At 61.5% G+C, this 23,165-nt stretch overlaps 1 protein-coding gene across 2 annotated transcripts in view; it reads right to left on the bottom strand.

Annotated features, from left to right (window-relative positions):
• The window catches only part of NIBAN2 (niban apoptosis regulator 2), a 30,680-nt gene extending 17,338 nt beyond the window's left edge, over positions 1-13,342 (bottom strand). For both annotated transcript variants that reach the window (XR_010435492.1, XM_064677132.1), the window contains exon 1: positions 13,211-13,342. Coding sequence is in view for 1 of the 2 variants with exons in the window: in XM_064677132.1 (XP_064533202.1) it covers positions 13,211-13,265 (55 nt within the window). In the remaining variant the exon portion in view is untranslated. The remainder of the gene's footprint in view (positions 1-13,210) is intronic.
• Positions 13,343-23,165: the final 9,823 nt, after the last annotated feature.

Genomic DNA, 23,165 nt, shown 5'->3' with positions numbered 1-23,165 from the left:
ACTCTGGTGCAGGGAGCACAGAGGAACCTGCTGCTTTCTGCCCTCCCCTTCCAGCCCAGGCACTGATTTGGGGTCAGGATGATCTCTTTTTTTGGCCTTTCACATTATTTCATGGATTCCTCTCCCCGGCAGGAAATTCCTGACATTAAGCTGATTCTGGCTTCCCGTGCCTTGTGCAGCTCCTGGCCCTGCTCCCACCAGCTCAGCCTGCTGAGATTGGGGCAACCCTCCATTCCCCATCCCCAAACGTCCCTCACACCCCCCCGACCCTGCTGTGCCCCCAGAAGGGCCATCCCAGGCTGGGATCCAGGCCCTGCAGCTGGTGATGCACTGCAAAGACTCAGAGGGGAAAGGACAGCCTGGCACCCCCCACACTCTCCATGGCACCCCCAGGTGAGACAGGCACCCCACCAGGACCCCAAACTGGGATGAGACCAAGGTGCTGGGAGAGCCTGAGCTGCCAGGTGCTCCCCTGCACCCCACACTGGAGGAGATCCCCTCCATCCCTTCCCCAGCAGCCTCCTACCCCTCAATGCACAGAGTAGGAGATGCTGCAAACCCACCCCCAGCAGCAGGGACAGGGCCTTCCCAGCCCCAGGGGGGCAGTCACAGGAACCCCTTGTTCCTCCTGGGCCATCAGCCACAGCAGAGGAGTGGGGCTGTCCCCCCAACCTTTACCAGCACCCCTGTCCCACGGGCACCCTGACCCACCCAGCACCCTCCCCACCCCAGCTCCAGACCCCACATGGGGCTCCCACACCAAAATCCTGGAACGAGGCAACCCAGAGCTGTGGGAAAACCTCCCCCAGAGCTGCGGGAAAACCTCCCCCAGAGCCGCCTTTGGCACGGGGCGCCTCGACTTTGAATTTCCCTCTCAACTTTGCCCCAGAGCCTGCGAAAAAGGAAGAATTTGAGTCTCCTCCAAGTATTTCTGACAGCTCAGGCCCTGCCAGAGCACTGGCAACGGGAGGAAGGATGCTGGCTCTGCATCCCAGTGCCGGAGCCAGCACGATGCTGGGGGCATGAACCCAGACAAAACAGCCCCCCGAGCCGGCTCGGCACAGCTTGGCAGCAGCCAAAATCTCCAGCCAGCAGCCGCCCCCGAGCCGTGCTGGCAGCCAAGGCAGCACAAGGAGCAGCTTGCTGCAGGGTGCTGCAAATCCCTCTGGGATGAGCAGCTCCAGAGGAAAACGCTGCCCGAGGACAGCGGCGGGGGGGAGGTAAACCCATCCCCGAGGAGACGCCGGCGCTGCCGGCAATGGGAGCGACTACGGCGCGGCATCGTTGTGCCAGGGCTGAAAATCACTTTAAATCGCTTTCAATTTAACACAGTTCTTCACAGCAAAGGATGAGAGGGTGGCTCATCCCGCCAGAGGAATTCCTCAGCCCGGATTTTTGGCCTTTCCCCCCGGGAAGGCGCAGCCGGGCCGCGCTGGCGTCCCTGCAGCACCTCTGCTGGAATTCCCGGCTCCCGAGCTGTGTGATTTTGGCCGGGGAGCGGGGCAGCCATGCAGGCAGCTGAGATTGAAAAGGACATTTTGAGGTTTCGTTTCCTTTCAGTTCATGGGAAAAAGTAAGCCCCCGGTCCCCGGGCAGGCGAGACGGGCTTAGTCACTCATTCCTCCCTGATTAACGGCGGGGCCAATTAGGAGGTTCGGAGTCAACGGAAAAGCAAAAGTCAATTATTTGCAGAGGTTGAAACAAGACTTGCAGTGAAATACTTGAGGTGACTAAACCGCCCCCCAGGCTCAGCAAACCCCTGCAGGGTGTGGAGAGGGTGATTTGGGCCACTGATGGCCTCTGACCAGTAGCCCTGGTGGCCACCCCAGGGGAAGCAAGAGGGACAGACACCCATGTGACAAGGTGACACCAGACTTGGCAAGGTGTGGGCTGCTAGTGGTGGTACAGCCAGGCTTTGCTTGAGCAGGGGATGGGGAGCCCACACTGATGATGCCAGTGGGTGCCCTGACCCCCAAAATCCACAGCACCCTGTGTGGGGCTGACGTGTTCCATGTGGGAACCAGCTCAGTCACCCACTGGCTCCTTCCTCCCAGCAGTACTGGGGTCTCTGGGGAGCATCCTCTGGCCATACAGTGAGCACTGGGGGCTATAGAGAGCATTTCCCCCCAGGATCCACAGCCACAGCCACCCATGAGCGCTGTCCCTTTGCACCAAGAGCTGGAGGGGTTTGGGGACAGGTGACAGTCCAGGCAACCATGTCCCCTGTCCCCTCACCACCATGGCTATGGAGAGAAGGGGCTTGGCTTGGCTTGGCTGCCTCCCACCCAGCCACCCCCCATCCTGGGTGCAGGCTCAGACACCCACAGCAAAGCCCTTTGGCAAGTGGGAGCACACACAGGGACCTCCAGGGACGGGTGTCCCCAGCCACCCACTGCTGGTGCTTTCCCAATCCTGGTGTTTGCTCTGGGACTGCTGTGCTCCACCACACCCCCCCTCCCAGTGCCACCCCTCCGTCCCTGTCACACCCAGCCGTGCAGAGGCACCGGTCCCCGAGCAGCCGGGGTGGTTGGGCTGGCACAGGCTGGGCTGGCACAGGCTGGGCTGGCACAGGCTCCAGCACATCCCTCTGGCTCCTGGCAAAGGCAGGGAGAAAACAGGGCTTTGTGGGGTGCCAACAGCACTGAGGCCTGGCTCAGCAGGATCCCCTGTGCCAGCACCTCTGGTCACAGAGTTCCTCTGTCCCCAGCCCCTCCTGCCTCCACAGCATCCCCATGACTAAGCTGCACGTGGTGGCTGCAGGCGGAGATAAAGGGGCTCCAGAGCTGGGGAGGGCAGAGAGAGGCAAACCCCGAGGCAGGCTGGGTGCAGGGCTGGGCAGGAGGCTGACACCAAGGATAGAGTAGAGCCATGCCACACCAGCTCCCTGCCGGATCCCCAGGGACCCCCACACCCTCCTGGCATCATCCAGGGGGCACAGCAGGGCAGGCAGCCCTGTAGGACACCCCACACAGGGACAGGGCAGCAGCACAGGTTTGTCCTTGTCCCAGGTGAGTCCCTGAGGCTTGTCTGGGTGAAACCAGCCTGGAGAGGAGGCTCTGCTCCTGCCACCCCCCCCAACCGGTTGTGCCACCACCGCTGTCACCGAGCCCAGGGCAGTGCCATGGCCATGACACAGCCCTGGGGCAGCTGGAAGCCCAAGGGCATGGGCAGCCCTGGGTGCTGAGAGGTCACGGCCCAGCCAGAGCAGCCCTGGCCCAATGTTTGTCCCTCTGAGCCAGGGCAGGAGGTGGATCTCGCCCTCAGGATTCCAGAGGCCACAGGAAACTGGTCCAGCAGCCTGGACTGGCTGTGTCCTGCCCTTGGGAGCATCCCCAGCACCATCAGCAGCCCCACACATAGAACCACAGGATGGTTTGGGTTGGAAGGGACCTTAAAGCTCATCTTCTTCCACCCCCCTGCCATGGGCAGGGACACCTTCCACTAGCCCAGGTTGCTCCAAGCCCTGTCCAAGCTGGTCTTGGACACCTCCAGGGATGGGGCAGCCACAGCTTCTCTGGGCAACCTGTGCCAGGGCCTCCCCACCCTCACAGCCAAGAATTTCTTCCGTATATCTAACCTAAATTTTCCCTCTGTCATTTTGAAGCCACTCCCCCTTGTCCTGTCACTCCAGCTCCTGATGAACAGTCCCTCTCTGGCTTCCTTGTAGCCCCTTCAGAGGCTGTGAGGTCTCCACACAACCTTCTCTTCTCCAACATGCACCCCCCCCATGAACACACATGAACAAACACACACATCCCCCTGCACACCCACACACGTGTGCTCACACCCAGGGCAGGCTGGAGGCAAGCAGCTGACAAATCCCAGCAGGAACACTCATCCCATCCTCCCTCCAGCCCACATCCCCTTTGGCACCCACAGCCCTCTCGTGGCCACTGCCCTTTACATCTGCCCAGGGGGTGAGGTGCCTTTGGAATCCCAGCCCTCCCCAGAACCCCCTGGGATGATGTAGAATCATGAAATCATGGAATCACAAGATGGTTTGGGTTGGAAGGGAGCTTAAAGCTCACCTCCTTCCACCCCCCTGCCATGGGCAGGGACACCTTCCACCAGCAGAGTGAAGTGGGAGCAGGAGCTGGGAGAAGGGTGCCCAAGCCCCCGTGGATGCCACAGGGATGCCTCACCCCAGGCAGGGAATTTTCCTTCTGGTCCAGAAAAAAATAAGAAAAACAAAGAAGGACAAAACAGCTCATTGAAGCACAACCCCCGGGCATGGTGGGACATCCCTGTGGCAGGGGACCCGTGGGCAGCATGTGCTGGCCTGGCCAGGCTTGCCAAGGGGAAGGAGTTAATCACTGATTTGGCCAGTAAATGATTAGTGAGCAGGGGTGGGTTACTGAGGGCACTGCAGGCTCCCAGAACCTGGGACACTGACAGGGACAACCACCACGGTGGCATTGAGAGGGACACCCACCACGGGGCTGGCACTGACAGGGACACCCATGGGCTGGCACACAGTGACACTGACGGGGGACAGTGGTGGCCCAGGTGGCTCTGCCATCAAGGTACACCAAGGACAAGGCCACTGCAAGGGAGGCTGATGCCACCAGTTGTCCCAGGTCATCCCTCTGAGCAGGGCTGCTCCAGCCAGCCCTCCCTGCTGCCTGCTCCAAGCACACTCAGGGGTGTGCCCATTGTCCCTTGGCCACCCTCCTGTGCCCCAAATCCTGGCATTATGCAGACAGTGTGTCTGGGCATTCTCCTGCAGGCACACAGCATGGATGGGGTGCACAGGATGCCATGGATGGGGTGCACAGGATGCCATGGATGGGGTGCACAGGATGCCATGGATGGGGTGCACAGGATGCTGTGGATGGGGTGCCCAGCACACCAGGGATGGGGTGCTGAGCCAGACCTCAAACCAGCAGCACCCCACGAGCCCTCAGCAGCACCTGGACATGAGGCCCCGTGCACACAGGTCCCACCTCACCCCACTGCAGCACAGGCTCATGCCAGCAGGAGTTTGGGAATGGCAGTGACAGGAGATGGCTCTGGGCAGGCAGAGCACCAGCGGTGCAGTGACAGCCAGCACAGGGGACAGTGACAGAGATGCCACTGTGGGCGGGGCACAAGCACCGTGCAGAGCCAAGGGGGGCACACAAAGGGTTAAACCCCAGCTGGCAGTTCAGGGTTTCGGGAATTTGAGTGTGAGCTCATTTCCACCCAGAAACACAAACTCCTTCGTGGTCCTGACTCAGCCCAGCTGAGCATCCCCCGGGGAGGGGGTTTCCAGCATTGGCTCCAGAGGAGATGCCAAGGCTGTGGGGAGTCAAGCACGAGCTCCACACCCGGGGGACACGGGGCAAAAAAGGGGCTGCAGGAGGGTTTGTACCTGGTGGCAGCAAAACCCAGGGGCTGACCCAGCAGTGCTTTGTATTTCCCCCTCTCACACAGACCAGGAGAGGCTGGAACAGGGAAAAAACAAACTGGAGAGGGAGAGCAAAAGGTGGGGACAGTTTCCCCTCTGCACCAAAACGCACCTTTCACACAAACCCCCCCAAAACCACCCCGGGGTGTTCCTGCTCCAGGCTGCTGTCAGGATTTAGACTGAGCTTGTCTGGGACAAGCCGGGAGTGGAGGCTGCTCTGATGCCTGCACCCGGGCACAGCTCAGCACCAGGGATCCAGAGGCACTCCAAAATCCAGCGGGAAGATTTTCAGCCAGAAATCAGCTCAGAAGCACGGCCTGGGTGGAAAGGGAGCACATCCTGCCTCCCCCGGGCTGGAGCGGCCCCTCACCCGCCCTCTGACTCAGCCGCGGTGGGGAAGGGTGGGCAGGACGGGGCTCAGCGGCAGGAAGGGATGAGGCAGCGGAGCCTCGGAGGAGAAACCAGATGGGGCCAGGCCTGAACCGGTTCATCCTCTCTCGCCCTGCCTTTGCCACACACGGCTCTGCCCCCGGATGAGTCAGAAGTGCCCTCAGTGCCAGCTCAGGGCTGGGGCACCCGTCGGGGACACGGCTCCCTGCAAGGTGCACCCTTCGCCGGCGCCCTGTGGCATTCCCCCATCCCGTGTGTCCCCGGGAGTATCCCAGGGATGCTCCCAGGGGTCTGTGCCCACCGTGGAGCGCCCACCCCACCTCCCAGCACCTCGCCCAGGAGCGGTGGTCGCACAACCACACTCCTCTCCCAGCCGGGACAATCCATCCTGCCGAAACGGACCTGCGAGGGTCTGGGGCCAACCGCGGCATCCACGGGGCTGAGAACGGAGCAGCGCATTCAGCAGCAGCTCCGCAGCCTCAGAACAGCCAAAAAACCCTGACGGTGCTCTCGCCAGACACCTTCACCCACAGCTCCTGCTCCCCCGTCCCCCACGAGCCGCACTCAGCCCCCTGCTCCAGCCCCTCCCGCGGCTCAGGGTCACATCCAGCCCGGCAGGAGCGGGATTAGTGGCCGGCTACGTGCCGGCGGGTGTTTTCCCGTGGCGTGGATGCCGGTGTCCCGCTGCTTCCTGGGAACAAGGCTGCTGCGGAGCTGCGTGCGAGGAATGTGCATGTGAATAACAAACAGCGTTCGGGGCCTTTGAACGCCTCGAGAAGCTGGTCAGGGCTGGACTGAGCCCAGCGCCAGATGCCTGCCCTGAACCTCCCTGCCCAAACAGCCGCCGAGGGATGGGGGCAGGAGGAGATCCCCTGCTGCCCATCCCACCTGCCTGCTCCAGACAGGACCCCCTCTCCTGTCCCTTCCTCTTGGAGCAGCCTTGCCTTTGGGGGCAATGCTCCAAAGCTCTGGGGAGCAGGTGACAGGGAAAACCCAGCCCAGCCCAGAGTGCCACCTGCCCGGTGGGCACAGGGATTGGGTTCCAGAGCACCAGCAGAGGTGACTGCACTCACAGGACTGTCAGGATATGTCCCAGAGGTGACTGCACTCACAGGACTGTCAGGATATGTCCCACGGGCTGGGGGAATCTGTGGGGAGATGAAGCATCCCCGTGGAGCAGCTCGGCTCAAGCTGGACACCACCCCCCAAACCCTCATCCTGGCTGCAGCCACCTCACCCCACATATCCCTTGTCCCCTGAGGTCCCACCAGGCTGGGGAAGAGCTTCCAAGCGTTGGGTGCTCACCCCGGAGCGGGTTCTCCCCGCAGCAGGGTGGGACCAGCATCACCCCTCCCCAGATAAGGTCCGGCTCATCCACCGGCACCGGCCGGGCAGCATTGCAATGGCGCAATCCCTCCACACCGGGCAGGGTGTGCACCAGCCCCGGCAGCCTCCGGGCACCCCCGGCCCCCGGGAGCTGTGGCAGCGGGGGAGTCCCCACGGCAAAGGGGCCAGAGCAAACTCGGACATCTCCAGGTCTCTCGCGTGCTGGGGGCAGCTGGGGGTGGGTGATTCTTGCTCCAAGATGTCCCAGCAAATGGTTCTGGCTCGGCAGAGGGCAAAAGCCAGTCCCCTCATGTCCCCCCGGGCCCAGCCCCAGGGAGAGGAGCTGAACCTGGCACGCTCTCCCTCTGCCCAGCTGGACAGTGCCAGCGGGAAACCCAATCCAGCCCCACGGGAGGGGACCCAAACAAAGACTTTTATGTACAATCCAAAAAAAAAAGGCCATCAAGAGGCATTTGAACAAAACAGCCTGTCCTGGGCTCTGCTGCAGCCCTTGACCCTGGAGAGGGTCCTGTGCCTGGTTCCTCTGCCCCACACCCCCCAATCCCTGCTCCCTCCTCCCCATGGAGGGTGATGCTCCAGCTGAGGGTGGCCAAGGGATCAGTGTCTCCCAGGGCCAAGGATGCTCCAGAGGCACTGCAGAGCCTGGTAAACCATGGACATTCTGGCATGGTGGGCACCTGTGCTGTGGGGCTGGCAGCCAGAGCCCGGCAGCACAGAGCCTGTCCTTGCTGCAGGAGGGTGGGCAGCAGCTGGCAAAGAGGCTCCCAGGCAAGGCAGGGATGATCCCAAGGCAGGGATGTGTCCAAGGCAAGGCTCTGTCCCGGTCTCAGGTGATGCCTTGCATGTGCTGGGATGAGAGGAAGGGGCTCAGGATGCTTCCCATGGCTCAGCCACCACCACTCTGGGTACCTGTTGCTGGCAGCCTCGCTCTCCTGCCCCACATAGTGGCATCGAGGTCACCCCAGCTTTGGGCACATCCCTTCATCCAGGGAAACCCCCCACGGGGCTGAGCAGAGCTGGGAGAGGAAGAGGGGAAGACAGGACAAGCCTCCTGTGCCCCAGGAGACACCAGCATAGCAGGAGAGGGGGAAAATCCTGCCATAGGTCCCCTGCCAGCTCCAGGGCAGAGCATCCCATCCATCCTACTGTGTGGGAATGTCCCATTCCAGGACTCCTGTAGTGAAGGGTCTGAGTTCCCCAGAGCAGAGCTGGGAGCCAGGCTGCAGGCAGGGACAGATCCCTGCCAGGGAAGGGCAGGAGGGCACAGAGAAGGGTAGGAGGGCACAGAGAAAGGCACTGTGCTCTACTAGCCAGAGCTGGGACCTGTGTCAAATGTCGCTGCCCTTTCCCTTTGAAAAAGGGGAAAAGGTGGAGTTTTGCTCCTTCCTCCCTCTCCAGTCCAAGAGACTGGGAGGAAGCTCTGCTCTGCCCCTTCCTCCCCTCCTGGCCCCCAGCACTGGGCTCTCCATGGAGCCAGTGCAGCACATCCAGGCACTGGACAAGGCTCCAGAGCCAGCCAGGGGCTGGGGAGGGGACACAGCTCCTGCTTGGGGACCTCACTGCCAGGCACCAGCTGGGTTCCAGGAGCTGCAGCCCCAGGGTGAGGTGACACCTCCTACAAACTGGGTGGTGGGGACAGACCTGGGTGCTGCAGGGGCAGAGAGGGTGCTCAGCCTTGTCGTGGAGAGCTGGTCCTCACCTCTTCACATCACAGCAACTGCCTGTGGATCAGCATCCTTGGATCCCTCCAGTTGTTCTTCCTGCTGGAAAGCTTGGAGACACAGGAGCCTGTCCATCCAAGGAGGGTGGGACAGAGCTGGCAAGGGCTGTGCCAAGAGGCACCGAGCCCCTCTGAGCTGAGCCAGCCTCTGCAGTGATTTGAGGGAAGCAGGAAGGCAAAGGCTTGGGAAATCCCAGCTCCTGGCTGTGCTTCCCTCGCTGGGTCCCTGCAGTGGGTTTAGGAGTGTCTGACACTGCCGTGGGGCTCTTCTGCTCTATGGGTGCTTCTCCCTCCCTGGGCTGAGCCAGGAGCCCAAAAAGAGCTCTCAGCTGCAGTGCCAGCTCTGCTCCTCCTGTCCCAGGCAGAGCAGGGATACCCTCCGTGCCTGCCCCAGCTTGCCCGAGGCAAGGCCTCTGGATAAACCCTCGCTGGGGGAGGCAGGGAAAGCCCTCCCAGAGGGAAGGCAGGCTCTGCCCCCGGGGCTGAGCACGGGCAGGGCAGGGAGGGCTCCTATTGCCTGCACACGTGGGGAGGCCACCAGAACAATGTCCCCTTGCCCCAACACGCTGGCTCTGAGAGAGCCCCGTGCCCCGACACGACGGCTGCAGGTAAAGCCTCGGCTTGCCAGAACCAGCCCCTCCCGCTGGCAGGGAGCCCTGACATGCCAGGGGAGTTCTTTATTTCACCATGAAAGAAGACACACATTTCGTTAAGAGAAACCACTCCAGGTCTCCGGCGCGATCCCTCGGAGCCTCCCTGCACCGCCTCCCCGGGGGCAGGGTGAGGTTTCAGCCTCCAGACCCACCCCAGAGCCCAGCGCCGGCAGCCTCCGCCTCCCACGCCGGCTGGAGCTGTGGCCAAGGCCGGGAAATGAGTGGCACGCTCAGGGGAAGCCACAGCAAACCTCTCCCCGCTGCCAGCAGCCTCCATCCCTGTGGCACACCACAGCTCGGCACCTCCTGGCATTTGCCGGGCACCTCCGGATCTGATCCCGCGGCCCATCCCAGCAGCACCCAGGCAGCAGGAGGGTGCTCCTGGGTGGGATCAGGGATGTGCAGCCACCGATGCCTGACAAGGCTCGTTGGAGCGGAAATGCCGCAGGTCCGGCCCCGGGGATGAGGCTCAGTGTCACCTCTGCCACCACCGCGTGGGCTGCTGGCTCTGGAAGTCCCACCCCAAAATTAACAGCTGCTTTACTCTGTAATTAACGGGCTGGCGACTCCCCGGAGATGCCAGAACAAGGTGTGAGCTCCCAGGGACCCTCCCTGTGCTGCCACCCACCCCCACATCCCTCTGGCCACGGAGACATCCGGCAGCTCCTGCTGCATCCCTGGGCTCTCACACCCACCAGGTGCCCAGGACGGAGCCACCCGGGTCCTGCTTCACCTCATCCCCCCGGAGAAGGGGTCCGTGGGGCTGGGATACCCTAGGGATGGAGTTATTCCAGCTTCATCCAGTTCCACACTGAGAGTACTGGGAGGAGGGAGCACTGTCTCTTCCCTGGACAGGAGGGGACACTGTGCAAGAATCCAGGTCACCTCGTGACATCTCAGCTTTCCCAGGAACCCTGGCAGGACACCCTGTGCATGCCAGGTGATGTCCCCAGATGCAGAGCCATTCCCTGCTCCAGCCCACAAAGCAGGTTGGAAGCGACTCCCAGCCCCCATTTGGGAGGAAGAGGAGGAGGAGGAGGAGGGCAGCTGAAGGGTGTTGACAAACAGACTGGACGACTCAGGCTGGGAAGATATCCAAAGCAGGGAGGCAGAAGGAAACACTGGTCACAGAGAGACCTTGGAGAACGGGAAGCAGGAGCTGCAGGCAGCTCTGCCAGAACCATCCAGGTGGAGATCACACCCAGCTGCCCCAACAGCCCCGGCACAGAGCAGCATCCCTGCTGCCTCCACGCCTGCTTGGAGAGATCCAGTCCCAGCAGTGGGAGGAAAGACCCTGGTCCTGAGCCACCAACACACCAGTGACACGTGTGGCCCACGGCTTCTGGGTGACATTGGCATCAGCCACCAGCACAGGGGCTGGGACAGGGCATGGCACCTTCCCAGCTTGGATCTGATGGGAGGGCTTTTCTCATCTCCCTCCTGCCTTTAATCCAGCTGCAGTGCTCAGAGCTCCATTCCCAGGAGGGAGAAAGGTCTGGCCCAGGTTCTCCCCAGAAATTCCGGGGGCTCCAACCTCGGGAAGCACCACCAACCCCAGAGAGCTCCCTCCAGCAATCAGGGGCCACAGCAGCCCAGGCAGCACATCCAAACTCCCCAAAGTTGGGAGGGCAACTGGGAAAAGTTGCTTGGAGAGGGGTTGGATCGCTCCCTGGGCGCCAGCTGGAGCTGCAGCAGTGGAGAACAGGCTGATCTAGGCAGGAAAACCCGGAGTTTTCCCCGCCACGTTGCTTTGCATGCCTGACAGCAAGTCGTGCCTTGCCTGTTGGGTTACGGCCCCTCCCAGCTCCAGGGGCTCCTCACCCAGAGAGCTGAGAGGTGCTCCAGGAACCCAGTTTGCTCCAGTCTCTCCCAGGGAGGTGTCCCAGTGCAGGTGCGTGTCCCCCTTGCTCACTCCAAACCTTCAGGGCTGCAGCGTGGCCCAGGACACGTCCCAGCCCAATCTCCATCATCCTATTCCACAGCAATCTTTCTCCCATTAAATCTTTTTCCCATTAAACCTTTTTCCCACTTTTTCCACTGTTCAGCCCCCCTGCCCATGGGCTGAAACTCCCCCCTGAGGTAACAGCTCAGTCCCCGCCAGGGTTCAACCATCCAGCCTGGCCTTGCAAACACCCAATTCCTGACCCAGCAGAGTCAGATTCCTGCACAGAAAACCCAGACGGGGCTTTTCCTTGTTATTCTTCAGGATTAGGATCGCAGGGCTCGCACAGGGAGCTATCTCTGCACAGAGAACCGGCAAGTTAAAGGGAAATTCAGGATGTGCTTTGGATCCAAACACGTTGCTGCCGTGGGCAGCCCTGGCCCGGTGCAGCCTCACGGACAAGCCGTGTTTTGAGCTTTAACTAATGCAAGGAGAAAACCCCAGAGCGAGTTCCAAGCTCTCCTTCAAAGCTCAAAAACCTGCTGGCGTCCTGCTGAGCCGCATACCACGTAAGCATTCCTGCCAGGAACGGCGGGGGCTGGCAGGGCCGAGGGGCTCCTCCGAGAGACACTGTGCCAGTCCCGCGGCAGCTCCGCCACTCTGATCCAGCAGCAGCAGCAGCTTTTCCCCCACAGCCCTTGGGGACAAAAGGACTCCAGAGCCACTCCCGCGGCTTTATGGCCGAGACAGAGCAATGATACGGTGGAGCCACCTCCAAAACACCGGCGCTCCCGAGGCTTTGAGCTCCCGGCGAGACGCACAAGGTCCAGCACGGAGCCGCACTCGGTGCTGGCACCCGCCTCAGGTGTGGCTCCGCGGGGTGGGCGGGTGGCTTCACCCGCTGCACATGAGGGGGGTTTCTAGCCCGGGGAGCTGAAAGCAAAGCCGGAGCATGAAAGGGCTCGGAGGTCACGTCCTGCCCGCTCGGGAGCTCCGGGGAGCCGAGCGCCCGCACCGCCAGTGACGCGAGATGGCTCGGGGGAGCCCAGCACCGCGACAGAGGGGTGACCCCACTTACAGGGGTCAAGCGAGTCCCCGCAGGCCCCAATTAGCATCTCTGACCCCCCTCCCCAGCCGTTGCTTCGAACAACCCCTGCCTGTGCAGAGCCACAATCCCACGTCCCGCGGTTCCCAGGCGGCTCTGGCCAGACATCCCGTGCCAGGGGCGAGGCGCTGCCGCCCCGGGACAGACGGGCTCTCAATAACCACATTGTCACCCTGCCCCGTCCCACGGCCGTGGCGGGGGCACTGCTGTGTCCTGCCTGTGCCGGGAAGGCTGAGGGCAACCAGTCCTTCCCTCCACCCCAGAACCTTTGGCGGGGGGGCTTCCCTAAGGAGCTCCCAGCACTGTAAAGGCGGAGAAGACTCAGTTGCCAGCCAGCCCCAGCAGTCGCCGTGCTGACAGCAATGTTCCCGACCGGATTCGGCTTCCAGCATCCCCCGAAGAGCTCCCCTCTTCCCTCCCCGCATCCCGAGGGGGCTTCGCGCACAGACACGGCCCCCAGAGCGAACACAAACACCCCCGGCACAGCCCAGCCCTTCACTTGGGAGCCCGGCGGGTACCTCGGGCACCGTCGCTGAGCCCCCCGGGCTGTGCCCGGGCAAAACCACGCGGAAACGGGGAAAATAAAGAAGTTTGAAGAGAGAGAGAGGGGACGAGCAGTAAGGGGGGTCCCGGGAATATTGTTGGGGGGGTTCCCAAAGGGATTGAAGGAGGGATGGGGAGAGCGCGGCGGGGATAAAAGGGGAGCGGGGGCGCGGCCGGGGCTCACCCGCGATGTGCTGGCGGCGACCCTCGTCCAGGTGCGTGGAGACCACATCTCCCATGGCGAGCGGAGCCGGGCCGGGCCGGGCGGCGGGAGGAGCGGCAGGAGGAGGAGGGAAGAGGGAAGAGGGGGGAGGAGGAGGAGGAGGAGGAGGAGGAGGAAGGCAGCGCCCGGGGCGGCCCGGCAGCGCGGCGCCCCACGGCCCCCCCGGCCACTCCCCCCGCACCGCCCCGCGTCCCGCCCGCCGCCCCCGGCACCGGCGCTGGGGGGGCGCGGGGGTCCCCCCGCCGGGTAATTAGCCGCTCTAATTGCTCGCTGGGGGATGGGGAGGCTGGAGCGGGGAGATGTGTCGTGTCCTCTCCCCCGGACCCGCACAGCCCTGCGTGTCCCCCCGCACACCCGCGGGTCCCACGGCGGGTCCCACGGCGGGCGCTGCCGCCGGGAAAACCGGCTCCGTGTTGGCACCGGGATCCTCCACTCCCGGCATTGCAACACCCGGGCTCTGTCCTACCTGTGCCCACACCCCGGGCCTCCTGCCCTGACCTTGCTCCTGCAGTGCCAAGGTGGAAAAGCAGCCGTGGGAGCCGGCGCGGGGCCCCTCTCCCTCCCCAGCCTGTGGGAAAATGGGATGGAAGAACTCAAGTTGACTTAAAACCCTCCCCGGCCACAGATTTAGGACCGAGAGCTGTTTGGCTCCGCTGGGCCGGGATGGGGGCTGGCATCTCCCCAGGATCACCGATCCGGCAAAGTCTCCTTGGACACACCGAGCCGAGGCAGGAAGCAGCCGGAGCTGTGGAGCTGGAGGAAGCGGTGGAAAAGCTCCACCTTCCTCCCGCTGTTGCTGCAGCTCCTTTCCCAAGAGCAACAGGCGGAAACAGCCCTCGCAGGATTCTCCGGCGCTGCCTGGGCACGATCCCGCTGAAGGAAAGGCCTGGCCGGTGTCATTCCCAGACCCCGGGCACAGCGAGCAGCCGGGGTGTGACCGAGGGAGGAAGAGGAGGAGGAGGAAGGAGGAGGACGTGGTGGTGTGACCAGAAAGTTCAAGCGGTTCCCAGCTGCGGGGCGGCTCCAGGGAGTCGCTGCCGAGGTGGATCCGTGCTTTGGGATCGCTCTGCTTTCCCTGGATGCTTCCAGACCACTGGAAGCTCGGGCTGGGCTGGGCAAAGCTCGGCTGAGCTGTGGCCAGGTTGCTTGGCTCGCTCTGGGCTCTGGGGTTGTGCCGGGAGGCTTTTCCTGGGCTGGCCTGTTTACTGGAGGGCTGTGGGAGGGAGGAATGGAGGTGGCCAGCCCGGAGCGAGGCATCCTGTTTATCCTCCTGAAATAGCTCTGCTTGGCCGGCTGGCGATGGGGAGGGGGCAGGAGGCTGGAAATGCCTCTCCCTGCCTGCTGCCACCCTGAAACGGGGCCACCCCCAGCCTGGCACACCCGGGGGGGACACCGGGGGGTCCTGCCCCCCTGGCTTAGGGGCCCAGCATCCTCCTGATGGGGCAGGGGCGTGGGTGCTGCCGTGCCAAACCAAGCTCTGCTGAAGACAAACACTCCACACGAGGCCGAAGAACATCAACTGGCATCCAGGTGCCACACCTGCCTCTGTCCCAGCACCCACAGCAGCCAGGGTGGATGGGGCTGGGATCCCCCCTGGGCTGGGCTCTCCCTCCAGGAATGCCCTCAGTGCATCAGCCTTTCCCATCTTAGCACCCCTGCAAGTCATTTCAAAGGGAAAATAACTCCAAAGCTGAAATATTTCCCTTTTCCTCTCCGTGATGCCCCATAAGAAGGTTTTCCCCTTGGCAGAGGGCTCGTTTGCAGTTTGTTTCTCTGGCCAAAATGGTGTTGAAATCAAGGGATTCTCCTGGGAAATTTATCTACAGTGAAATCTCATTTCCAATAGAAAATTGTTCCACTGGAGGCTTTTAAACACTTTCCCCCACACTGGTCCCCGAGGAGTCTGGCTCTGAATTCATTTGAAAGTCTGCCTTAGTGGGGTGATGGTATTTGAAAGGTGGTGAAAATGCATCCACCCCCTTCAAATTGAAAATAAATGTGAACATCTACCCGTGCAAATGACTTCATTATTAGAAAGCAAGCTCCATCCCTTTAAAAAAAGCAATATATGGAGTATTATTTAGGCAGTGCACACACAGTCCTGCTAAATAGACCAAGTAAGTGGTATAAAAGCCTTATTTTTGAAAAATCAATCCACGTAAGCACTGGAGCACTACACACTGAGTCATTACCTGCCTCTTTTACCCACTGATGTGTTTGTTAAATAAATAACAAAATAAAACCTTAATTAAAAGGTAAAAAATAGCCAGCATTGATATTGTTGATTTGCAAACAGGAAGGGTTTGTTTGTGGCGGGCAGAAATAGCGTGTCAACAGAGACTGGAGGCTGTGCCACAGACACAGAGGCTGTTTTGGGGGCTCCCAAAACCACCTGAAGATGAGCTCGATGTCCTGGCACTGTCAGTCGGTGCCAAGTGGTGACACAGAGCTGAATTTTTGGCACACACTGGCTGGTGGCAGAGACAGGCTCAGCTGCTAAATCATAGAATCCTAGAATTAACTGGGTTGGAAAAGACCTCCGAGATCATGGAGTCCAACCCTTGACCCAACCCCACCTTGTCACCCAGCCCATGGCACTGATGCCACATCCAGGCTCTGCTCAAACCCCTCCAGGGATGGGGACTCCACCCCCTCCCTGGGCAGCCCATTCCAAGGGCTGATCCCTCTCTCTGCAAACAACTTCTGCCCAATGGCCAACCTAAACCTGCCCTGGGGCAGCTCCAGGCTGTGCCCTCTTGTCCTGCTGCTGGTTCCTGGCAGCAGAGCCCGACCCCCCCCGGCTCCCCCCTCCTGGCAGGGAGTTGCAGAGAGTGAGAAGGTCTCCCCTGAGCCTCCTCCTGTCCAGGCTGAGCCCCCCCAGCTCCCTCAGCCTCTCCTCACAGCACTTGTGCTCCACACCCTTCCCCAGCCTCGTTGCCCTTCTCTGGACCTGCTCCAGCCCCTCCATGTCCTTCCTGAGCTGAGGGGCCAGAGCTGGGCACAGCACTCCAGGGGTGGCCTCACAGGGGCAGAATCCCCTCCCTGCTCCTGCTGCCACCCTGATTCTGAGCCAGGCCAGGATCCATTGGCCCTCTTGGCCACCTGGGCACACTCTGGCTCATGTTCAGCTTCCTGTCCATCCAAACCCCCAGGTCCCTTCCTGCCTGCTGCTCTCCAGCCCCTCTGTCCCAGCCTGTGGGGCTGCAGGGGGTTGTTGTGGCCACAGTGCAGGACCTGGCCTGGTTGAACCTCATCCCACTGGAATCAGCCCAACTCTCCAGCTTGTCCAGGTCCCTCTGAAGAGCCCTCCTGCCTTCCAGTAGATCAACACTCTCCCCAGCTTGGTGTCATAAAGCTTGGGAAGGGGGAATAAAGCAGTTGTCTGAAGGGTTTTGTCATGATTTGGAGGCTCAAAGCTCAGAGGCTGAGCACATTTTCGTGTATTCCCATGTGGTCACATGCAGAGGGGATTGTCCCTGACACGGTCCTGGTGTGTGTTTCCCTCATCCCTGCTGTCCCAGTGGAGGTGATGTGGATGGGAATGCTTCGTCCTTCCTCTCCTGCTGCCAGTTTTTGGGAGCAAAGCCCAGCCTGGCCCTGCTCAAGCACTGAGCCCCTCTGCTGTGGCGGGACAAGGGGTGCAGACACATCCCCCTGCTGCTCTCCTGGCTCCATCCTCCCTGAGGATGCTTTTAAATCCACCCCCCTTAGCAGGCTCAATCTTTTGGCTCAGGGACAGGCAGCAGCACTTGCCCACCGACTCAGGCAGATCCCTGCTCCCCTTCCCTGCATCCCTCTGCAAAGGTTCCAGGCAGTGCCACCCGGTTCAGGAGCCCTGAGCAGAGGGAAGACAAACCAGCAGCTCCTGCACCACAAGTGGTGCTCAAATGGGTTTATCATCCCCTGCCCCACGTGCCAGGGCTGTGAGGGACCAGCACAGTCATCCCTCCTGTCAGAGGCTGTGCAGCATCAGAGCTGTACAGAACTGCAGCGTGATAAAGTCTAATCATCCCATCTCATTACATCTCACTGAACATATGGAAATCATGCTTATCTGCCTGGAGCTGCCCGAGTTATCCCAGCTTCCAAATGCAGGATTTCCCTCTGAATAGAGCCAAGGAGAATAAAGACTCTCGTGGTTTCAGGCAGCTCCTGGGACGGCGGTGATGGCAGCAGTGAGCTGAGACAGTTCCCAAATTGGTAAAGCCCTCAATGCCTGGGGATGGTACACTAACCCATCACGGTGAGCAAAGTGCTCCACATCTGTCCTTCACCTTCCCAGGGACCCAGAACATCTCCTGAATGATCCTGATGCCCCAATCCATGGCCATGAGGAAGTATTTTTAATAAAAAAAGTTGATTATTTGGGATATTTTTTATGCTCACTGCAGTCCAACCAAGCCTGCCAGGCTCTTTGTGCTCAGCTCTCTGCCCTCCTGCCCCCTCGACTGATCCCCCTGGATTTGGTGCCTGTGGGGAGGATCCCCTTGGCTTTTCCACAGTGTAAAATCTGACCTCTCAGCAGCAGAGGCGGTTGCTGCACCTGCAGAGCACCCAGGACAGGCTGTTCCCAATCCCTCACCGCCTCCAGGACCTGCCGAATTCCTGCAACCCCTGAACACGGGAGCACATTGCAGGATAAAGCTTCCAGCCCGGGAAGTGTTTATTTCTCTCTCACCGACACGAGGAGCAGTCAGTGGAGTTTTCCTTTCACTGCCAATGACCCTGGGCAAGGATCTGTTTCCATCTCAGCCGGCTCACCGGGAAAGCCGATCGCTGTGGGTGCTCGGGAGGGGCCGGCTCGGGATGTCCCTTGCAGCGGGGCTCAAGTCCCACCCACAGCGGGACAGCCAAGTACAAACCCACCCGGGCTCACCTCTGAGGCCTCGGAGGTGTCTGAGATGTGTTAAGGGACCTGCTGGGGTGGGGTCCGAGGCAGCCGGGGTTGGGAAGAAGGGAGAAGCTCCCGGCAAACAAGGGGGTGAAGGTGTCCTCCTGCGCCGGGGGCTGCTCGCCGTCACTAGAATTGGTCTTGGTGCAATTAACAGCTGCATAATTGCAGCAATAAAACTCCCTGCCGCTGATAAAGGCGAGGGCAGCTCTGCCCAGCCCCGCGAGCGGCGGTGCCGTGCCCGCGGGCTGCTGCACCCTCCGTCCCGCTGACTGCAGCGCTCGCTCCCAGATAACAGCGTGATTAAGCGGTGCTGAATCAGGCCTGCCTCGACCGGCTTCTGCTGAATCAGGGGCAGGATCCACCGGCTCCAGCTCCAGCTCCAGCCCGGGCACGGAGCTCTGTGCAGGATCCATCAGTTCCAACTCCAGCTCCAGCTCAGGCAGGAGCTCTGGGCAGGATCCATCAGCTCCATCCTGGATATGGAGCCTCCACACAGGATCCATCAGCTCCAGCCCCAGCTCCAGCTCAGGCACAGAGTTTTGTGCATGGGGTCCATCTGCTCCAACCCCAGCTCCAGCCCGGGCATGGAGCTCTGTGCAGGATCCATCAGCTCAGAATCCATCGGCTCCAGCCCCAGCTCCAGCCTGGGCATGGAGCTCTGTGCAGGATCCATCAGCTCAGAATCCATCGGCTCCAGCCCCACCTCCAGCCCGGACATGGAGCTCTGTGCAGGATCCACCAGCTCCATCCCGGGCATGGAGCCTCCATACAGGATCCATCAGCCCCAGCTCCGGCCCGGACATGGAGCTCTGTGCAGGATACATCAGCTCCAGACTGGGTACAGAACCTCCACACAGGATCCATCAGCTCCGTCCCCTGCTTCAGCCCGGACATGGAGCTCCGCCCCGAGGGATGGGGGACCTTGGCTGGGGGCCGCTGGGGACCCGCAGAACGCCACCAGCCGGTGCCATGGGGCTGTGGCAGGCAGAGCAGAGGTCGAGGGGTGTCACTCCACCCTCACCCCCCCGGGGGTGAGCACCCACCCGCCCGCCAGCGCCCCGGGGCAGGGAGGGGACGGCGGGGCCGGGGGAGCGCAGCCGCCGGTGCGGAGGGCACGGGAGGAGGAGGAGGGAGGCTCGTGCGGACCGTCATTCCCCTCTGCTGGTCGGCACTGGGATAACTGGTGGCCGCCAGCCAGGCCTTGGCAGGGAGCCGGGATCGGCTCGGTGCAGCCTGCGGAGGGTGCGACAGACTGGCGACACCGGCACCGGCGTGGCATGGGATATGAGATAGGGGATATGGGGTATGAGACAGGGGATATGGGAACAGGCACGGGCACGGCACGGGGCGTGGGGTGCAGGCACCACCATGGGCACCGGGATGAGAACAGGGTATGGGCAGGGGCACCGGCATGGCACGGAACATGGGAACAGGCACGGGCACGTGGAATGTTTGTAGATACAAGGCATGAGCACAGCATGGGACACAGGGCACAGGGATGGGCATGGGGCATGGGATAGGCATGGGGCATGGGCAGTGCCTCCCAAGCCCCTCCAGCTGCTGTGGGGACCCAGGAGGGGCTGGGGGCTCTGCCAGCTACCCAGCTCTCCCCTGGAGCCCACGCTGATGGGCACTGGACACTGGGAATGATGGTCTCAGCCCCTTTGGCTCTGGTGGCTACTCCCAGCACGGATCAGTCTAGGATGTGGCCCTGGCTCTGCTCCTTGCTGTGGGATGCTGGGAAGAGTGGTTTTCAGGGCTGTGGGTTCTTCCCTGCTTCCAAACCCTGGGCAGGAACGGGGCACACATCGTGCAAGGGCTGGTGCTGGGTCACTGCAGGCACAGCTCTGGCATTTGCACCAGGGAAAGGAAAAACCTCATGTGTGAGCAATGAGGAACAGCTGGAAACGGTGGGAAAACCCCAGTCACCCAGAGCAAGTGTCTGCTCAACCACCACCCCTTGGTGGCTCCAGTGAAAACCAGGCACTGGGAGATGATTAACCCCGAGCAGCTTTGCCCCAGGCAGCTTGTGGGGACAAATGCAGCGGGTGACACTGTGCCCTCCCTGTCCCTGAGCCACCTTCCCTTGGGACACATTCCTGGGTTGAGTCATTTAGTAGCCAGCAGTTTGCCTCTGCCTGCTCTCAGGGTGACATGGAAGTGGCCTCCCCATTCCACATCCCCCGACAATGGATGCATTCCCTGGATATTCTCACCCCCTCCCATGGCTGCCCCATAGGTGGCCTAGTATCCAAAATGCTCCTGGAGAGTCCCCAGGGAAGGTGGGCAGCAGGTCAGCAGGAGCTGTTGGCGTTTCACCCCAGCTCCAGGACTCAGGAGTTTGTGGGACACCCCCATTTCCCCCAGTTAAACACATTTCCAACAGCTCAACAATTATTAACTCAATTTTTGGGGTTAAAAAAGCTCAGATCGAGGCCTTCCAGCCCAGACTCCAGAGGACCAGCAAGGAGGGAGAAGGATGTGGCTTCAGGACTGCTCAGGAAAGCATCTCCTACACCAGCTTCCCCTCAGTGCCACAGACATCCTTAAATTTGTCTTTCAGGAAAACCAGTTTCAGCCAGATCCATCTGATTCCTTGACCCCCAGACCAGTCCCTCATCCAGCCTCTCGTCTCCCTCCATTATTTAGTGAGGTCCCAGCTGCCAGACTTGGCCATCCCAACTTCCATGACTTGGACCAGAACAGGACAGGATGGAGTGAGGGGAGCAGCCACCACCTCTCCCCATCCACCCTGATGTTCCCTCCCAGCCCTGGGGGGTGGGGAAAGGCTGTTCCCTTCCCTGTTCCTGGTGTTCCACGTGGTCCATTCTGGGGCATCCAGGCTGTGGATCCCAGAGCCCTTTGTTGAGCAGGGAAAGGCTCCTGGGGGTCTCCAAGGATCTAAAGCCTGTGGCAAAAGGAGGAACTGTCCTCCACAGTTCCTGCTTGGAGGACCCACCACCCTGAGGCATTTTGCACTCCAGCAAATGCCTCCAGTTGGGAAGCAGCCTCCATGTCCCATCCAGCCCCAAGGTCAGGAGGCTCCTGGATATCGGGATGTGGGCTGCCCATATTTGTTGTGCCGAGCTGTGCTGTCAGGAAGGCAACCCAAAGCATCATTCCCACAAGCAGCCCTCTCTCCATCCCACCACTGGGAGGATGTTCCAATCCCTGCCCTCCCAGCACTCCCCTCCAAAGCCTCCATCCCCAGCCTGGCACCCTGGCACTGCCCACACAGTCTGTGGAGCGGGACAGCTTGCTTCCTGATTTTTCCAACGAAATGAGTGTCACTCTTTCCTTATTTATATTCTCTGCCAGGTATGACGGATGCAGGGGAACCACACGGCTGCCAGGGAGCTGAGTGTCCCCAGGGGCAGGGGGGGACAGCTCGGGGACCCCCAGCAGCCGGGTCTGGCTTTCCTGCAGCTCCAAACCCGCTGTGGGTTTGCCACAGACAAGCGACGCTCGGCCTCCCCGGGAAGATTGACAGGGAGCTGGAGGAGCAATATAAATACCTCCCTCTTAAATAGTCTGCTGGTATTTATAGCCTGTGCCTGGCACGGAGTCCAGCGGCTCTGACAAACCCAGCTCCGGATTATTTTTAAGGAAGCAGCAGAGGGAGCAGGTTTTAGAGCACAGGATTGGGATGCACGGCTGCCTGACCCGGGGCTGGCGGAGCCCACGCTGATGGGATGGAGCTGTCGTCACCCTGCTGGCCCTCTGGGCACTCCTTTGCTGTCCTGTGTCCTCAGGCACCCCATGTCCTGCCCTAAGCAATGGGGTGAACACCTATCCAGCCATACATATATATGTCTATATATGCACATACCTGCAGGCACAGCCTGCCTCTGGATCGCTGCCATTTGCTCTGGCTCTGTACTGGCACTGTGCTGTTTCCCACCTCCTTTCCCGTTTTTCCCCCTCCTTTCCCATTTTCCCCTCTCCTTTCCCATTTCCCCCCCTCCTTTCCCATGCCCTCCCGCCTCACCCCATCACACGCTGCCCAAGTCTGGAAGGGGGAGCACAGGAGCATCCAAATCCCCTGGGCACGGCCCTGGGAGCCAGCTCAGGGCCAGCCACGGTGGCTGGTGGCCCTGGCATGTACCCACACCCAGCCTGGAGGGGAAGCTCGGTGGGTGCCGTGCTGGGCACAGGGGGAACACGTCCCTTTTGCCCCCAGATTTACAGCGCCAGCCGTGCCCGTTGTGGGTGGGAGGGCACAAGGCGACCGAGCCCCTGTTTGTGGGAAGATATTTTAGTGGGAAATAAGCCTGATTCACCCTAAAGACCTCTCCCCCCTGCCCTGGCTGCAGCCCTGGGGGTGAGGAGGGGCAGTGCTTTGCTTTGGCACTGCCAAAATAAACCCGAGGGGGGGGCAGAGCTGAGTCCTGGGGGGTGCGGGGCTGGGGAAGTCCTGGGTGAGGGGGGGGCTGCTGGTTGGAGGAAGGGTGATGTTGGGTCCGGGGGTGATGCTGGGTGTGGGGGAAAGCCGGGTGTGTTTGGGGGGGATGCCGGGTGTGTTCGGGGGGATGCCGGGTGTGTTTGGGGGGATGCCGGGTGTGTTTGGGGGGATGGCGGGTGTGTTCGGGGGGATGCCGGGTGTGTTCGGGGGGATGCCGGGTGTGTTCGGGGAGATGCCGGGTGTGTTCGGGGGGATACCGGGTGCAGGGGAGTGCTCTGTGTGTCTGTGTGTGATGCTGGATGCGGGAGCGGGGGGGACGCCGGGTGTGTGTGTGGGTGCTGAGTGCAGGGGAGGGGGATGCCGGGTGCGGGCAAGGGGGGATGTTTTCTGTGTGCGTGTGGATGCTGAGAGCGGGGAGGATGCCGGGCGCGGGGCGATGCCGTGTGCGGGGGGATTGCGAGTGCAGAAGGGTTCCGGGTGTGCGTCTGTGGGTGCCGCCGTGTGCGGGGAGGTGCCGGCTGTGTGTCGGGGTGTGATGCTCCGTGCGGGGCCATGCCGGGTGCGTGTCTGTGGGTGACGCCGTGTGCGGAGTGATGCTGTGTGTGTGTGTGTGTGTGTGT

The sequence above is a fragment of the Pseudopipra pipra genome, chromosome 20, assembly GCF_036250125.1.
Source record: "Pseudopipra pipra isolate bDixPip1 chromosome 20, bDixPip1.hap1, whole genome shotgun sequence".
Classification (NCBI taxonomy): Eukaryota; Metazoa; Chordata; class Aves; order Passeriformes; family Pipridae; genus Pseudopipra; species Pseudopipra pipra.
Note: the sequence above shows the minus strand (reverse complement) of the source record. Positions and strands in the feature narration are given on the sequence as shown.